Source organism: Colletotrichum truncatum, assembly GCF_014235925.2.
Source record: "Colletotrichum truncatum strain CMES1059 chromosome Unknown Contig_0009, whole genome shotgun sequence".
Lineage (NCBI taxonomy): Eukaryota > Fungi > Ascomycota > Sordariomycetes > Glomerellales > Glomerellaceae > Colletotrichum > Colletotrichum truncatum.
The window spans coordinates 2,854,361-2,871,514 of record NW_027222406.1 but is presented as its reverse complement, the minus strand read 5'-3'; the positions used below and the strand labels follow the sequence as shown (position 1 = coordinate 2,871,514).

Genomic DNA, 17,154 nt, shown 5'->3' with positions numbered 1-17,154 from the left:
CGCCCGCTTTTCCTACCACAACCAGCTTCATACCCGCCGTAAGACGTTGAAAGCCAAGAAGAGCTATTGATGACCAGAAGTACGAGCGTTCAGGGGTCTTGGCAGTTGAAATGGACAAGGAACCATTCGAAATGTCGTAGCCTATAACACATGTGAACGTGTCTTGGGGGTGGGCATTGCAGGGCCGAAAGGAACGTCATCATCATCAGCCGAGAGCAGTGTCTCACCACGTTTTCTCACTGTTGATCAACACCAAGAACGAGTTGAGAAATCATTGTGGGTGATTTTTTTTTTTCGGCTGCATGAGGAAAGCCGTTGTTGCTCACACAAAGCACCACCACAGTTTCGTCCCAGACGCCCCCCAGTTTTAATTGGGTCTAAGACTAAAATTTTCCCACTCGACATCTTCACCTCCGATCGCGTCATCGGTCTAGTGGACCACAAACAGAAACTATGACACAGAGCTTTGCTTGCCAGGCCGCTGGGACAAGACACCCTTACGCCTATCCCCTGACAGTTCCCAAGACCGGCCGGGGTTATTGGGGTCTGTAAAGTTACTGGGAGGGGCTACTTGGGGTCAGTTTGGGGCCCAAGAGGCTCTAGAGAATCTTGCATGCTTTCGGAACAACGCGGGCGGGAGCTTTTTTATGGGCCTTTTTTAGAGCCTCCAGCTCGTTGCTCTAACCATAATCCTTGTAAGGTGGCCATGGGCCCCTGGGTCTATCGAAGTTTTCGGCTCCAAGCACATGGATGCGCCTCGCCCTCCCAAGAAACCACACACACGAGCAGGCAAAATGTCTCGCCACATGGCGCCAACTTGGTGTCTTAAAGACGTGATCCGCTTGGCGGGGCCCTCCAGCTCCAGACATAAAATCTTCTGGTAGCCTTCTAGTCTGACTCTCTTGTCCGGATCGTCTTCCGCTTTCTGTCTCCAGTCCCAACCTTCGACTGTCCCTAGGTCTCTGATCTTTGGCTCTTGAGAAAGATTTCTGAGCAAGATCCATTAGTAAAGACCGCCAAAATGTCCAAAATCTTTGACAAACTCCACGGCGGCTCTTCGGATGCCTCTGCCGAAGGCTCCAAGAATGGCTCTCTTCCTGCCGCCGCCACTTACGACAGCGAAGTTGGTATGTCATTGCCATTCGAAGCGCATCATCCAGATGCGACCATTGCGTGTCATTGACGCATATGTTAACCTTCTCTTGTGTGTAGGTCGCATCGAGCATGCACGGGAAGCCAAGCGACAGATTGGTGTTACCACTGCCATCTTCCTTATCGTGAACCGTGTCGTCGGTACCGGTATCTTCGCCACCCCCGGTTCCATTCTCAAACTCTCCGGCAGTGTCGGTCTGTCCCTCTTCATCTGGGTCGCCGGTATGATCATCGCCCTCGCCGGTACCGCCGTCTACCTTGAATGGGGAACCGCCATTCCCAAGAACGGTGGTGAGAAGAACTACCTCGAATACGTCTTCCGTCGCCCCAAGTTCCTGACTACTGGTCTGTACACCGGCTACGTTATCCTCCTCGGTTGGGCCAGTGGTAACTCCGTCGTCTTCGGCGAGTACATCCTCCACGCCGCCAACGTCGAGGTTGACCGCTGGAACCAGCGTGGTATCGGTCTGGCTTGCATTACCTCCGCTTTCCTGATCCACGGTCTCGCGCTCAAGTGGGGCCTGCGCCTGCAGAACATCCTCGGTTCCATCAAGTTGATCATCATCTTAATCATCATTCTCTGCGGCTTCATTGCTCTCGGAGGCCACGTCAAGCTGCCCGAGGACCAGAAGCCTCACAACTTCCGCAATGCCTTCGAGGGCACTACCGGTAGCGCTTACGGTGTCGTCACTGCTCTGTACAACGTCATCTGGAGTTACATTGGATACAGCAACGCCAACTACGCCCTCAGCGAGACCAGGAACCCCGTTCGCACCCTCAAGATCGCTGCCCCTGCCGGTATCATCACCATCTCCATCCTTTACATGCTCGTCAACATCGCCTACTTCGCCGCTGTTCCCAGGGACGAGATTCTTGAGGGTGGTCGCCTCGTCGCCGCTTCTCTGTTCCGCAATGTTATGGGCGGAACTGCTGAGCGCGCTCTGTCCGTCTTTGTCGCCCTGTCTGCCTACGGCAATGTCCTGAGTGTCATTTTCTCCCAGGGTCGTCTCGTCCAGGAGCTCGGTCGTGAGGGTATTCTGCCTTTCTCCCGCTTCTTCGCCAGCAACAAGCCCTTCAACGCCCCTCTTGCTGGTCTCTTTGAGCACTGGCTCATTTGCGTAATCACCATGCTCGCCCCTCCTCCTGGTAAGAATACCTCCTTCTGTTTTAAAGGCCGGCGCGATGACTAACATGATGCAGGTGATGCCTACAACTTCATCCTCAACCTTATCAGCTACCCCCTCGCCATCATCAACGTCTTCGTCGCTGGTGGTCTGGCTTACCTTTACCTCAACCGCAAGGAGTGGAACTGGAGCCCTCCCATCAGCGCCAGTCTTCCCGTCGTCATCTTCTTCATGCTCAGCAACGTCTACCTTGTCATTGCCCCCTTCGTTCCCCCTGAGGAGGGCCAGAACGTCTACGAGAGCCTTCCGTACTACCTTCACTGCGTTGTCGGTATTGCCATTATCGTCGCCGGTGGTCTCTACTGGGTTGTTTGGGCCAAGATTCTTCCCAGGATTGGTGGCTACGAGCTTGTGCGCGAGGTTGTCGTCGACGAGATCGACGGCTGGGAGAGAAACGTCTTTTTCAAGAGACCGTTGGGCGAGTCGGTTGCTTCCGAGCACCGCTCTTCCCCTGAAGTGCCTAAATAAGCGTGACTTATTAGTTTTTTCATGATCGCTTTGGCTGCTGCACCATTTATCAAGCGCCTTAATAATGTCTTTTCATATACCCTAGAAGCGCAATAGAAGAATTTTAATGTTCAACATTCCTGACCTGCGATCCAACTTTCCGTAGTAGTAGTCCCAAATTGAGATGTAGTCGTGCGCTGATTGAACGCTTATGCCATCATCATCAGACTAAATGTCTCGTCTATCCTAACTTTTTGTCTATGAGTAAACCTATGAATCTAACCATGAAATACTTTTGAAGCCCTTGGGCTTAATTGATAGATGCTCTATTTTACATGCAACCCTGACCGAATCAATTCGTCGTTTCGCTTTCTAGTGACGAGTTGTCACTTTCTTAAGAGGCCAACCGAGAATACCCAACGAAGAGCAAAGCATGAAAGAGCCGAGGAACAGAATCAACGATTCGTAGCGTCCCATGCCATAACCAGAGCTAACCGGTCTGGTAAGCAGTCCCGCAGTGATCGGGCCAGTGGCCAGGTTTCCAATACCCTTGCCAAACGCCATCATGCTGAACACAGGCTGGGGGTCATCCGACAAGATCGCGCCGAACTTGGCCCAGAACACCAAGAAGCCGCCGGCAAACATGCCGAAGATGACAGAAAACACCAGCAACATCGGGAGAGAATGCGCGAAACCCCAAATGGTAAAGGCTGCAATCGACGAGACAAAGGACGATACGAACATTAGAATAAACACGTTGTTCGTCCTGTCCGAAAGCCAGCCGAAGCCAAGCTGGCCGAAGACGGTCGCCAGGTTATGGGCTGCCAGGAGCAAAGCACCCATCGTTCCGGACAAACCGATGGCAGAGGCATAGGAAGGCAGGTACAGCGACGGAATGTAGTACGCGAACCCCTGGAACAGGTTCGAGATTGCGAAGCAATAGAAGAGAGGCTGCTTGAAGAAGCTCACGTCAAACATGCGCAGCGCACCATGGTTCGAGGGCGGCAGGCGGCCCTTGAGCATGGGCAGAACTGGCGCGACCAGCACAAACTGCGCGACAGCAACTGCTCTCAAGGTCGTGCGGTAGCCGTACTTCTCCAGAAGCAATTGAAGCAAGAAAGGCAAGCCAACACCACTGGAGCCGCCCCCGGCATAGAGTACGCCGTACGCAAACCCGCGGCGCGCGACGAACCACTCGTTGAGCATGCGCAGAACGGGGAAGTAAAGCGTCAGAAAACCCGTTCCATACAGGACTCCCTGCGTGGCAATGAGTCCCGGGACGGAGTCGCAGAACGAAGCGCCCACGAGTGAGATGACGCAAAGGGCCCAGCCAGCAATGACCATATGCCTCTGCCAGGCGTGGAAGCGTCTGACCAGCGGCGCAGCGAGCGGCGCGCCGAGGAAGTAAATACTAGTCGAGACGGTACCAATTACTGCAATGTTGGAGTTGCCCTCGAATTGCGGATGGGAGGAATAGTAGTCCTGAAAGACACCAAAAGTCAAGGGAAATCCTGCCGGTGTTAGTAGATCCCCCCCACGAGGGTTGAAGAGAGACATTTCCGCATACCCCATAGAGCGGCTTCGATAATAAAGCTTGCGAAAAGAAATTTCCATGCCGTGGCTCCCTGGTCGGTCGGCGGCAGAGCCTGGATCAAGTTGTTACCCTCCTCATCGTCGCTTGGTGCCGCCGATCGCGCATCGGGCACGGAACGTAGTTCGACAGACATTTTTTTTCTCTCGCTGCGATCAACTGCACCACTCAATCGGTAAAGAAACTCACAAGAGAGAAAAACAAAAACAAAAACATTCAAAACTTCACGATACCTCCCCTTCATTAATAGGGGTTCCCGCCTTTCATGACTAAGGACTGGACTTCCCCCCGTCCGAAGCCGGCCCCGCTTGCGGGGTTTTGGTGTTAGATCTCAACCGATCAGAAGTTAGAGGGCGCGCACCATGCCTATCTCAGCGCGCTATCTGGGAATCCTTTCAGTGGGATTAGTGGTTTAGAGTTATGCGGTCTAATAAGTATTAGACCTATTTACCACATCAAAACTCCATGGTTCCAGGGTGGAATTACGAACAAGTACCAGGAATTACGACAATCGCCGTGTGGCAATGTCCCGAAAACCATGCTAGTAACCGAGTTAGGGCACATCACTTTTCAACCTGTTGCTCTTGTTGCTGGAATTTGCTTGTTATCCAGCAAAACGTCATAAAGACAACTGAACCGTGTTCATCAAAGTGCTCAACGATTGACCAAGTTGTTGTATACACTGAAATGATATCAATTCATTCATTTTATGAAAATAATTCAGCGCACTGACTTCCATGGCCGCCAGTTCTTTGTTGACGTTTGTATGATGCACCTAGCTAATAAAGTTGTCGAACACGAATTGGCAAATCAAGTCTTCATTTAGAAAACACATTGTTAGTTCTGGGCCACTTGTAGTTGCTGCCGGGGAACCCTATGGAGGGGAGGTATAGAGACGTCGAGTTTCCCAATCCTACTGTGTAAGAGCTAATCTTTGGTTTTTTTTTTTTTTTTTTTTTTATACATATATTTATAGATCGGCATTAGAGCTTTCACCGAAGAGTCATCGGCATTCACTTCTTGAATTCTTATTCCAATTGGTGCTGGTGACGCTTTAAATGGTTGGTCATGCAGACTCAAATCCCGTTGGCCAGTGCTCCCACGTCAGACCACGCCCTTCACTAAATAAATCCTCGTTGAAAATGGATCCGTCTCCAGTCTTCTCACCCACATTTCCGGATTCGCGGTTCTCTGTCAGTACGATATATACTCTTTCTAGCCTCAGCCAAGTTCTAGAATCCTATTGCAGAACATCTCGGGCAATTACAGTTCGAAACGGTACATGAAACTGCGCCTTGCTTGAGCAATTGAGAATAATTCAACTCGGATTGAAAGACTCGGTCATCCTGTCGCATTGACCCTTATCGTATCTTCTGGCCTCCATTTCACAAATCTACGTTTAAATTATCTTTACTCTCAAAACTGCCCCAGCTCTTCATTATGACGAAGACTACACAGGTTGAGGACTTTGTGGTCACAGATCGAGGGGGTATCGTGGAGAACAGACATGGTGTCCACGCTGCAGTCGTGGATGCAGAGGGCAAACTACTCTACTCCGTTGGCAATCCAGCTCGAATGACACTTGCCCGGTCTGCCGCAAAGCCTGCGCAAGCCCTCGCTATCCTTGAAACTCCGGGCTTCGATCGCTTCAAGTTCGATGAGGCTGATCTAGGGCTGATGTGCGCCTCACACAATAGCGAGGAGAGGCACATCGCAAGAGCCAGGTCAATGCTAGCCAAAGTCGGAGCCAACGAATCTGATCTCCGTTGTGGTGGGCATCCTTCAATCTGTCCAAACGTCAATCGCACATGGATTAAAGCAGACTTCGAACCCACCGGGGTGTACAACAACTGCTCCGGAAAACACGCAGGCATGCTGGGTGGTGGGCTTGCGCTCGGTGCTGGCTTTTCTGATTACCACCTATCCACTCACCCGATACAGGTGAAAGTGAAGAAGGTTGTGGAGGATCTCAGCGGGTTGAGTGAGGAAGAAGTTAAATGGGGCATCGACGGTTGTAACCTTCCAGCTCCTGGCCTGCCCTTGTCTTCCATGGGACGCATTTTCGCCGGTTTTGCCGAAGCCGCTGACACGGCTGCACGCGACTTTGAATCCGCTTCTGATCGAACGGCATACATGGCGCGTATATTCAACGCGATGGCTAAGCATCCAGAGATGGTCGGCGGCGAAGGCCGCTTTTGTACAGTACTAATGGAGACTTTTGGAGGAGCTCTTATCGGAAAGGTGGGCGCGGACGGATGTTATGGAGTTGGCATCAGGGAATCAGAGTACACTAATCAGCTCGGAGCTGAAGGGGCAGTAGGTATTGCTGTGAAAATCGAGGATGGGAGCCTCGAAATCCTCTACGCTGTCGTGGCGGAGATTCTGGAACAGTTACAGGTTGGAACGACTGAAATGCGAGAAAGACTAGCAGCCTTCCATCACCTGAAGCGGTTGAATACCATGGGAGTTGAGACTGGGCAAGTGTCTCTTGCCTTCAAGGTAAAGAATATCTAAAGTACAGTGTCAAAAGGCCTGTATTAATGAAAACCTGCCTCTCAACATAGTTTCAAACTTAGCTAGAACTGGTTTATGATGTTATTAATTTGGAATTACTGTGAACCACTCTGCATCTGCGATGTATCCTTTTAAGTACCGTTGGGCTACAGTGAGCCCGTGAGGCACAAAGCGGTCCACATTTCTCCGAACTCCATAGTGAATAGGTATTGGGTTGGAAAGTAACTAGCACTATCTGATCCCGACTGGGTATAATTCCGCACGCTATTTATTTGTAGCCCAACAGCACCAAATGGGATAATCGTGTCCTAAGTCTTAATTGACAACTATTTCGATTCAGAGCCCCCCAACTGTCAAGCATGATAAAAAAGAGCCAAGTCGTGTCAATACATTTAGTTTAGCTAGCTTTCTTATCGCTTTAAACAAATTTCCGTAATGCCAAAAAGCCTTGATTTGATAGCTATCAGCCAGAGAGCAGTAAATATTGGTAGATTCTGGCGTGTCCTCTTTGGTGTCGCTCATTTTCGCTTCTTCACTTATCCTGCTCCTTGAGCTTCCAACCGGGCCGATTTTTATTCCTTTCACGGGTTGCGTCCGGGGTGGGTCCGGGTCTCTCCGGTCCCGTGTTCGGGGCGAACCTTGGCAAACTCGGTCTCTGCCAGCAAGAATTGGGAAACTCCTATTTTGCGACGCTTGAAAGGACCAATTAAACGAATTTTCTCACCTCGCATCTATTTCAAACCATAGTGACTACCTGGTTGTCTTCCTGGGGATACAGCCCGTCGAGCTTTCGGGGAAGACTCGTAAGCGTCATCTGTCTTACATGTCCGCCTCGCAAAGCCTTCAGGCCCGGCGCGATGGGCCACTGGGACATGTGCCAAAACGAGAACTGTTTCTAAATGTATGACGCAGCTTCTACGAGGTTACAGATAATATGGTTTAGGCCCAGGAGGTGGATCAATAGCGGTAATAAGGAGTATTCCTGTACGTTGCCATCGCCCTTCAAGACGAAGACGGAAGCCTTTCTTCTCTCTTTTTTGGTCCAGACTTCAACATTGTGCCAAGATATAGCAGCGCTAAGTGTGGATTGTCTCAGCTTGTCGACTAAAATGGATTGACAGGTGATTTTGGCTTGCCAGGTTGCTAAGTAGAACAACGGTGTCCAGCCCCAGGCCCCTGCCCCTCATCAAATGTCCACATCGTGGCCTCACAGCCAATCGGCGCCAGGGCCGCAGTCTGGGCCACTCACAAGACAGTACAGACCGGACGTCAGCTCCGGCTCGAATGGTTGGGCAACAGTCGCGAGGTGGACTTGGCGACCGAATATGAGGTACCTCAGCACTGCACCATCTTCCCACATTGCCTCTCTAGCATCGCCACAGCCTCCTCAATGAATGCGAGAACCCCAACGGCTCGTTCGAATGGATGTGTCCTCCAGCGATGACACCACTCCGACCGCTCCGCCCACGTCCGATGACTGATGGGGACAATGAACCCCCAAAACAAGATGTGGTTCAGCCTCCAGTTCGCGCCCGCCAGCCCTCACGCCAGCGCAAGACGAACAGCGCTTGCGATCCCTGTCGGAAAAGGAAGATAAAAGTACAGAGAAATCCATGCGAGAATATTGATATAGTCCAGCAGCCTGCGATACTGACATATTACCCTAGTGCGACGGAAGACTCCCCAAGTGTCGCATCTGCGAGCACAGGGGCGACAGCTGTGCGTATACCTATAGCATTAGACACACTGTAACAGTTACCGAGGGAGAAAATGCTTCACACAGCAGCTCCACGGACAAAGAACTGCTCGACTCGATACGAACGTTGCCCGAGGACCAAGCTTTGGAGCTATTGAAAAAGATACGACACACATCTGAAAGCTCGCCGATCTCGTCGTCAAATCCATTAGAGCAAACCTTGGCACAGAATTCACAGCCGCCAAGCCAGAGCAACCTCGAGTCCGAATTCGCACTACAACATCCTCAAGCATATCCCGAATTATCGCCCTCGTTGCTCCCAAGCATGTCGCCAACGGCTGTTCTGAATGCTGCTACTACGCCTCAGTTGCTGCCACCAAGACAAGAAGGGTATGACTTGGCCTTTATTGGAAGACGTTTAGTCTCTCGCTCCAAATATTCTCCAAATATTACTTTTGTACATAATTACTCCGCACATATACGAAGATTGGGAGGTGTTGGCATGCTGGGAGGTTAAAACTGACGAGGTACAGTTCACCATCCCACACCTCTTCGACTAGGAGTCCAGACCGCCCTGCACATGAAGACAGTAGCAATGCCGATGTAGGAGTGCCGCCTGATACCTCTAGAGAAGCGATCGAATATGACTCGTTATTCGACAATCGTCTACGGACTATCGAAGTTTCGCACTGGACGCCAGTCCTGATTCCAAACGATCTTGCCGCCCGCTGTATCAGTCATTATCTTGAAGTAGATCATGCGGTATTCCCTCTGTTCGACACCAATCTGTTCATTAACGACCTTATCGAAGTTAAGCCATACTTTTGTTCGACATTTCTTGTCAACGCATTGTTGTGCTGGGCATCTGTATGTTGTACTCTGTCCCTTGTCTACCTAGGTACCTTTTTACCCGCATCGTAACTAACTGGAACAGAAATCCTACACACCTCTAGATGCCGATGCTTCAAACTGGACTCTCCCACTCTTCGACCAAGCTCAGAAAGACGCTGCCGATCTTTCGCTTCCAAATACGCTAACAACGATGGCTGCCTTACAGCTACTCAACATGACCGCCTCCGCATATAACAAGCACGACCTAAGCTTTCAACTAACCCAGGAAAGTCTAACGTTGGGGAGGTTAATGGGTCTCTTCAACGTCCGCACCGAAGAGGAATCAGCCCGATCGTGGTTGGAGGATCATAATGACTGGATTAGAGCTGCGTCATATACGTCTTGGGGGGTTTTTAACTGGGTTTCGTTAGTAACCTCTGGCGCGGGCAGCGAGTTTGCATTACCATTGTTCCATGTGCACTTGCTAACTGTCACCGAGCGAAACAGGTTGCTATCCCTTCAGCGCCCAACGTTGCAGATTGAAGTGCCGCCTCTGCTCCCGAGGCCTCGGGACTTTGTCCCGGAGCCCACCAGGAACGACACAGAGTTAGCTAAAGCTGCTTGCTACGCATATGTGTTCAGTGCTTCGCGGGATATGTGGCTTTCACTCAAGAACGTCATCCAGAAGCATTATGAATCGGATAGCACGGCTTTGGTACAGCATATATCACATGATTTTGTCGAGGAGATCTATTCCCGCCTCCTGAGTTGGACGGACCAGTTGGAAACTGAAGTCATACTGGAGGAAGAAAGTATCCAAGACGCGGCAGCCATCCAGTAAGTCAAACGCGTTCAAACCGGTAACGGCAGTTTTCTGATAGGATGTCTGCTCACAGTGAGCCAGCATCCACTTCTTCGCAGTCTTCGCAGTCTTCTCTAGCCTTATCCGTCCCTTCGTCGCCTTTCCCTTCCGTATCTTCCGATGCCGATCATTCTTCAGTTCCCTTGTCAAACCTAAGGCGGTCTGCGACACCTAGATAAACAAATCCGAGTACATTGCTTATCATACCCCCCAATGCTTTTCAAGCACGACATTTGGTTCCCAGGTATATTGGCAGAGCACTGTTCGGCATCCGAAGTCCGCAGGAGAAGAAAATCTGCCCGCGGACAGGATTGAAAACCTGAAAAGAATTGAAAAGAATGGGAGTGTTGCCGAATCTCTTCCTCGAAATCAGTCATGTCTCTCTAAGCACCCAAGTTCACAACGCGAGATGCGGTTTCCGTAAAACCCTTGCAAGCAAACACCAAGCCGACAAAGACGTATCATATTGTGATAGGTTAGAGTATCTTGGGCGCGGAGTAAGGCAAGTTAGGCAATCGTCATAGACCACGCTCTAGACCTATATGACGTCTGACGGATGGAGACCTGGTGGATTACAAACTATTCCTGGAGATAATGCTGTCGAAAGAGCCCCTGACAACTGACCTGATCTCAATTAGAAGAATGAGAAAATGGCTCTCTCCGCGAGATAGGGTACCATTCTAGGACGACGATTTGTCCACATACTGTCCTGGTCTATTCAGATATCAGTCCCGTTCGAACAATGCCGACACTTCTCCTTCGTCCTGCCAAGCAGGTAACGTCAAGGCCAGGCCATGTTCAACCCTTTCAACCCTTTTGAAATAAGAAATCCTCAATAGTGTATAATGCATAACCTGATTCAGCGTCTAACAATATGTTCCTGTGGAATGCGTCACTACAGGTTCGGGGAATCCGTCCCTCCAGCACAGATATGCATACACACCATATCCGCATTTTGTAAGTTCGTGTGTCAATTTGCCACCCATCACACTTCTACGCCAGCGTCTTCTTCCTTTGAAAACTTATCGAGCTCAAGGAGATGCAATTGAGCCAGCTTTGCATCAGATATACTACAATCTGATTTGTCAGGCTAGAAGGCGACCCTCCCATAGACCGTTGTGCAGGGATGTCTCTTTACCGGCCATCCCTCCCCGCAAAATTGATTGACCAGATATCTCGTTAAGAGCCTAAGGTGTCGAACTATAAATCCTCGCATCCAAGGTTCCGTGCAAGCTTTTCCAAGGAGAGCTAGCCACGAGCTCGCAATTTGAAATTTTTTTTCTCTTACTTGTCGAGCCCATGCAATCGTTCAATGTGACCCAAGCAACTTCGCTGCAATCATTGCCAAAAGAGACTAAGCCAAGACGAGGGTTGCAAATTCAAAACTTTAAGTCATGCGTCTTCATTTTCTGAAGGGTTTCTGAGAAAGATAACCGGTCGATTTGTTATTTCTCCTCGTCCATCAATGTCACCGGGTTGTTGGTACAGTTAACAGCATCACCAATTGGTAGCAACGCCCGCCAAGAACAGACACGAGGACGTCCGGTATGTGTGAGAGATTGATGATCGATACATGTTATCTCAACCGCCAGGTTAACGAAATAGCACCAGCCGCTGGGTGCATCCGAGATACAGACATCATGAACAAGGCGATCCGAATACCTGCCAACTACTCCAAAGAGACGAGAGCGTCGGGTGAGAAACTTGGAACGGATTACGGTATCGACTGGTACTGATGACCACCCTCCATCAAGATAGATTGTTCACGCCGAGAACACACTCCGACCATAGACTTCGCCATCGCTTCCCAGAAGTATTCTAATGTACTGCAATATTACCAGGATGGGTTAATCGAAGCTTGCTACAAGATGACTGATAATTCTTACCACCAGAAAGAGTTCTCTTTACTGAGAACCGAGCCATCACCTCTTGTGCGGCAATTGGTTCATCTTCAGCCACTCTTCCCTCACCACAAGCGCATAACCTTCGCTCGTCGTCATATCGTCACTCCACTGCTCGCTCGATTCCCATGGGGCAGACATCTCACGGCTATTGTCTGATGGGTTTTCGACGATGTCACCGACATCTATTCCCCACAGCCGGATCTGGTATTCCAATCGAATAATCCGCTACCCTTGCACAATTGCCAGCTCCTCGACCCAAAGACTTTATCTGGGCCATGATGGCGTATTCCAAACCTACATTCTGCTAGCCGCACTTGAAACGGACACATGAAGACCAAGTAGGACAGCAACGGGGCAAATCAGGTGTGTGATGGAAGGCTTACCGTGACGTTTGAGGAACTACGACTCGTTTTGAACGTTGTTGAGGGTGTTAATCCTGTGTCTGGATTGTTCAACTGCAACCTTGCAGTTGTTCCGCAACCCATCGACGCAGACGAACAGGATCAAGTCTCTATCAGCCGTTGTCATAGCCGCCTAATTGCCTCGTGGTAACAGCGCATTGCGACCGAGATCCCCCGTCCTAGGTCCCCCTCTGGAGCCGTGGTATAGTACAGGATGGAACCTTCTGTTACAAGCGGTGTACAACGAGCTTATGGCAAGTACGCAAGCACATCACGTCTTGCTACTGATCCCTAGCTGGTCTTCGCGGAACACTGCTAGCTTAGAAGTAATTATTTACCAATCCTGCTAGGGCTGGGGCTGTAATTTCATCATAAGAAGGCCATGGCTCACCCTCAACAGCGGTCGCGTCGGTCCTGCACGTATGTAGTTGTTGACATTGTAGGGTAACGCTACTTGTGCAAGTTGGTCAAGGAGGTAAAGTACCTTGGGCAGCGACGAAGAGTGTTGGCACTTGCGGCCTATTAAAAGGCTTTCGCACAGGATGGGCGACCTTCGCCGCACTTTATCCCAGGGGCTCTAAAGATGTGGTTATGATGAGAGTCGACATATGGAGTACCCGCTGATGCGGATAATTCCTCCAAAGTGTTTCCATGTGACACAGCTGGACTTCACCTTGAGCTACCAGTGCAAGGCACAGGTAAGCGATGGGATAGGTTCTGGACCAGGCTGAGTCTCCACCCTCAAATATCGAGTGTCTGAGATTAGCTGCAGTTCTATAGATGGCGACCAATATAATCTGAGTCAAAAGCAGGTAGAGAAAAGGTAAACATCATGGGTCTTAAGGTTAAGGATGTGGGTGTGACACCCAGCGCTCAGACGAACGTGGCGGGGTGTCTAACTGCTGTCAACAATAAGATCAAGCTTCGTCCATTTTCGGGACGTGTATGCTAAGGCTGTAATTAGTGCGACATTAAATGTCACAGGTGATTTCTATCACATGCCACGGAGAGTTGTGGACGTTACTCGTTTGTTTCTGGATGTAGTTGTACGTCTCTCAATGTACCAAGAGAAGAGTAGATACTTTTGCTACTACTATGATTAATACGTCGAATAATGTGATGATTATGAGTATATTAGAACTATAGCTTCCAGAGCTGAGTAGAACGTTTACTTTGAATTGGGCGGAAGATAAAAGCCTATCTGCTAATGATTATTGGGATTTAAGAAACTATGCTGGTGCTAGAAGAAGAGTCAACCGAGAAAAGAACCATCAGTACACTCTACTTCTTCAGGACAACAATTCGCATATAGAGATTTCCTAAACCCACCATACGTAATGATAAAAGATTGGCGTTGCTATTCACTTCTCTTTATCCTATCAGCGCATGGAGTGATATTCTCAAAGGCCGCTCAACCAACCGAAAAGAAGGCCTGTATCAAAGTTTTCTTCCAGAAATGCTTCGTGGAAAATGCGCGGAACTTATTGAACTAGATAATGATCTGCGGTCCGCGTCAAGTCGTAGGTAAATTAAAGGAATTTACTGTTATTAGATCGACTATATCTATTCCCGCATTCCTTTTGTTTCGACTTGCGTCTGTTAAGGTTCATGCCACAATATCCGCCGGGGCTACGGGTAACTTAAGTTGTTAATAGACAAGAAAACACGGGCGGCAACAGTACATCATACCCTTCAAAGGTGCCGCAGCGATTTCATCAAATCTGAAGAGTAAGTTGAGGAAACTTGATATATATAGACGAGTCACTCTATGACATGAACGTTTCTAGTTGCCAAAACACTCAAGTTATAGGCAAATTTGTCTCAGAAGGGCTTAGGTATTGAGTTTTAATCATAGTAACGGTTGAACTTCACCCTACTCGCCACAAAATCATCCTGATACCCTTGCCTCAGACCTTCCTCAGAGAGACGAGGAAAGAAAGCAATCCTACCGACGTCTTCGCCACCCTTTATATCGGCTAGTTGGAACCGCACACGCCCCAGTGCTCTCGCCCTCTCCAATCCAAACAATGCAGAACTTTGACCTAAGCCTTTGCTCTCGCAATACCTATTGCCTATTGTTAAAGAGCTAACATATCCAAAAATGTCGGGGGCTCGGGTTCGGAAGCGCAAAATCGCGTTTGCGACAGCAAGGCCTTCCAACAACAACACAATCGCAACCGCCAAACCGAACCAGACCCAATGGCATATATAATGTGGACCCAGGTTGACAGTCACTGCAGCGGGTGTTTGACTGACGTACTGCTGGTTTGACTTTGACGAGAAGTTACCCGTCGAAAAGACTTGCGAAGCCGCGGCGTACCAAAAGGTATTCACCATTTGCTGGAATCGCTCTTCAAAATCCGCGAGCGGCATATCCCAAAGGTTGAGAAGGTCGTAGTTGCTCTCGCCAACAGAACCTGAAGAAATGAACTGCTCAGTCTGGCCCGCCTCGTTTACGCGGCCGGATGCGCCCATCCCACAGAAATATCCGCGTTTCATAATGGAATTGATTGTCCAAGTCACGTTTTTCGTGACGACGGCCGGCTGCTGGCGAGCCGCGATGGCATGGCAGACTTGTCCGTTGCACGACAATTTCGTTTCAAGCCCTCGAGGCACCATGGTGCACTCGGCCAGGGAAATTGAGAGCCCTCTCTTGCCTGTTACATTGGCCTTCGTCTCCCACGTCCTAGATCCGTAGAAAATCGTTATAGGTTGGGTTATGTCGGACACAAATCGAGTCCATGATGTGTTGGTCATGTATAAGAAAGTCGTCGAAGCCCCGCTGCCAGAAAAACCTCGGTGAAACTCAATGGTAGTAGTACCGTTGGGAAATGTCCCACCTCCAGCAAAACTTGTCAATAGAGGTTCCTTGAGACTTCTTTTGAAAGATTCGGTGTCTGTGAGCTGTAAGGACGAGCACTTGATCTCCAAATTAATAGACGGGAGTATGATTTCGGACGCCACGCCGTTCTCAAAAGCCTTCACCGGAACCCCAATCAAGTTCGTATAGCTGGAAGTGGCATTGGAGATCGTAAGATCCGTCCACTCTGAGGCGTTGGACTTTTCAGCCAACGCATAAGGAATTGACGTTTTGGGATTCCCCCAAACGTCTCTTGGTGAGCTTCGTACTTCAGCAGACGATGAGAGTGAAGTAAGATAGAGCGCTGTGACGTGAGCCACGGCAGATGCACCGCCAGACGCCGAATCTAACCTTGTTGTACCCAAGAAATTAGGGTCGAAGTAAGTCGCATTTCGTGTTGAATTCGAATAAAAGTTTTCTTTGGACAGCAAACGTGGACTGAGCGCCTGGCCACCTAATGGTGATAGGGCCCACACAAAAGTTGTGATGATTCCAATGACACCAAAATTGCGCAAGAGATAGACACGTTCCAGTGCCGAAAACAGAGAGCTTGCACCCGAGAGATGCTCCAGAAGCTGTTGCCATCTTGCGTGTAAGTAACATGCACATCCTTCCATTTGTGAAATGTTGGCTGGGACCGAAGACTTACACGGAGAGACATTCCGTCCTGGCTCTTATACAGAGCGATGGATTTCATCGTCTTGCCACATATAGCAGCAAAAATGATGGGGAAAATGGTGGGTGAAAGGAGTAGCGCATCTTGGATTAGGTCACCAGTGTTGGACTCCGGTTTTTCATGCTGTAAAGCCGCAGCAATTAAGAGGGCTATAAAGTACATCAGTTAGGCTATTCGCCGCTATAATTATTAATGCTTGAGTCATACCTAGGAAAACCGGTGGTAATAGTGCCAGAAAACAGTCAAAAGCGAGACTTTCCCAAGAACGCCGTAATAGTTTTGATTCATGCGCCGCCTCCCCTTCCCCGGCACTCATGATGTTCTGGCTCGATTCATAAGGTGTTTTTTTTGACAAAGGGACGAATTCTAATCCAGATCGATCCTCGCTGTGTCCACCTTGCTTTCTGTCGATTATCAGAGGCATGTGCAATGCTGTGACATCTGGGAAGGGCTTCCCAACGTTCTGTCCAAAGAATAGTGACAAGATGTTGAGTTACTTAATGCAAGATTGAAATTTGAGAAAATGTAGCCAAGACCGTTGTGTAGGACTCTAAAATGGGGGAATGCGCTAATGGCAGGGGTAGAGGTATGGTTACATCTCCGCTAACCCATGAGCAAAGAGAATCAGTTGAACCTCAGCCGCCTGCTTCCATTTTCCGCTAGGAAGCTGACAGAATGTGCAGCCTAGGGTCTGAAAGGATTCGTTATCCACTTCGCTCCTCTCGCCAGCGGACGAATAGCAACCACCTCGGTTAACCTTCTACCAATGATGCGAACGGCGTGACCGCTTCATTTAAAGTACGGAGTAGTAGGCAGCAGTCTTGTCCCCGCGCATGGGATTCGCTCGCTTATGAACAGGAGTGCTCGTTTTAGCCTCGCATCAAGTTGGCATACAGTTACGATTCGCCTGATCTGGTCAGAGCACGAGACAATGTTTTCTGTCGGACGAGGCTACATTCTCCTTTTGGGAAGTCACGCCAGCAATGGGATGGACTGAATGGTCAATTAACTGTTCCAGTTTGCTTGCCAACAACTC

At 49.5% G+C, this 17,154-nt stretch overlaps 4 protein-coding genes across 4 annotated transcripts; 2 read left to right on the top strand and 2 right to left on the bottom strand.

Moving 5' to 3' along the window:
* Positions 1–1,021: 1,021 nt before the first annotated feature.
* On the top strand, positions 1,022–2,804 carry CTRU02_213332 (high affinity methionine permease; the record flags this gene model as incomplete). The annotated part of the gene is made up of 3 exons (XM_036720508.1): positions 1,022–1,127; positions 1,213–2,298; positions 2,353–2,804. 3 exons carry the CDS (start codon positions 1,022–1,024, stop codon positions 2,802–2,804), a joined length of 1,644 nt encoding a protein of 547 aa, XP_036587348.1.
* A 351-nt stretch (positions 2,805–3,155) lies between these two features.
* CTRU02_213331 (MFS monocarboxylate) lies at positions 3,156–4,510 on the bottom strand (the record flags this gene model as incomplete). Its single annotated transcript, XM_036720507.1, has 2 exons — positions 3,156–4,294; positions 4,351–4,510. The coding sequence occupies 2 exons, from the start codon at positions 4,508–4,510 to the stop codon at positions 3,156–3,158; spliced, it is 1,299 nt and encodes a 432-aa protein (XP_036587347.1).
* A 1,304-nt stretch (positions 4,511–5,814) lies between these two features.
* On the top strand, positions 5,815–6,888 carry CTRU02_213330 (l-asparaginase ii; the record flags this gene model as incomplete). Its single annotated transcript, XM_036720506.1, has 1 exon — positions 5,815–6,888. One exon carries the CDS (start codon positions 5,815–5,817, stop codon positions 6,886–6,888), a length of 1,074 nt encoding a protein of 357 aa, XP_036587346.1.
* Positions 6,889–14,427: 7,539 nt separating this feature from the next.
* CTRU02_213329 (uncharacterized protein) lies at positions 14,428–16,542 on the bottom strand (the record flags this gene model as incomplete). The annotated part of the gene is made up of 3 exons (XM_036720504.1): positions 14,428–16,017; positions 16,092–16,267; positions 16,326–16,542. The coding sequence occupies 3 exons, from the start codon at positions 16,540–16,542 to the stop codon at positions 14,428–14,430; spliced, it is 1,983 nt and encodes a 660-aa protein (XP_036587344.1).
* Positions 16,543–17,154: the final 612 nt, after the last annotated feature.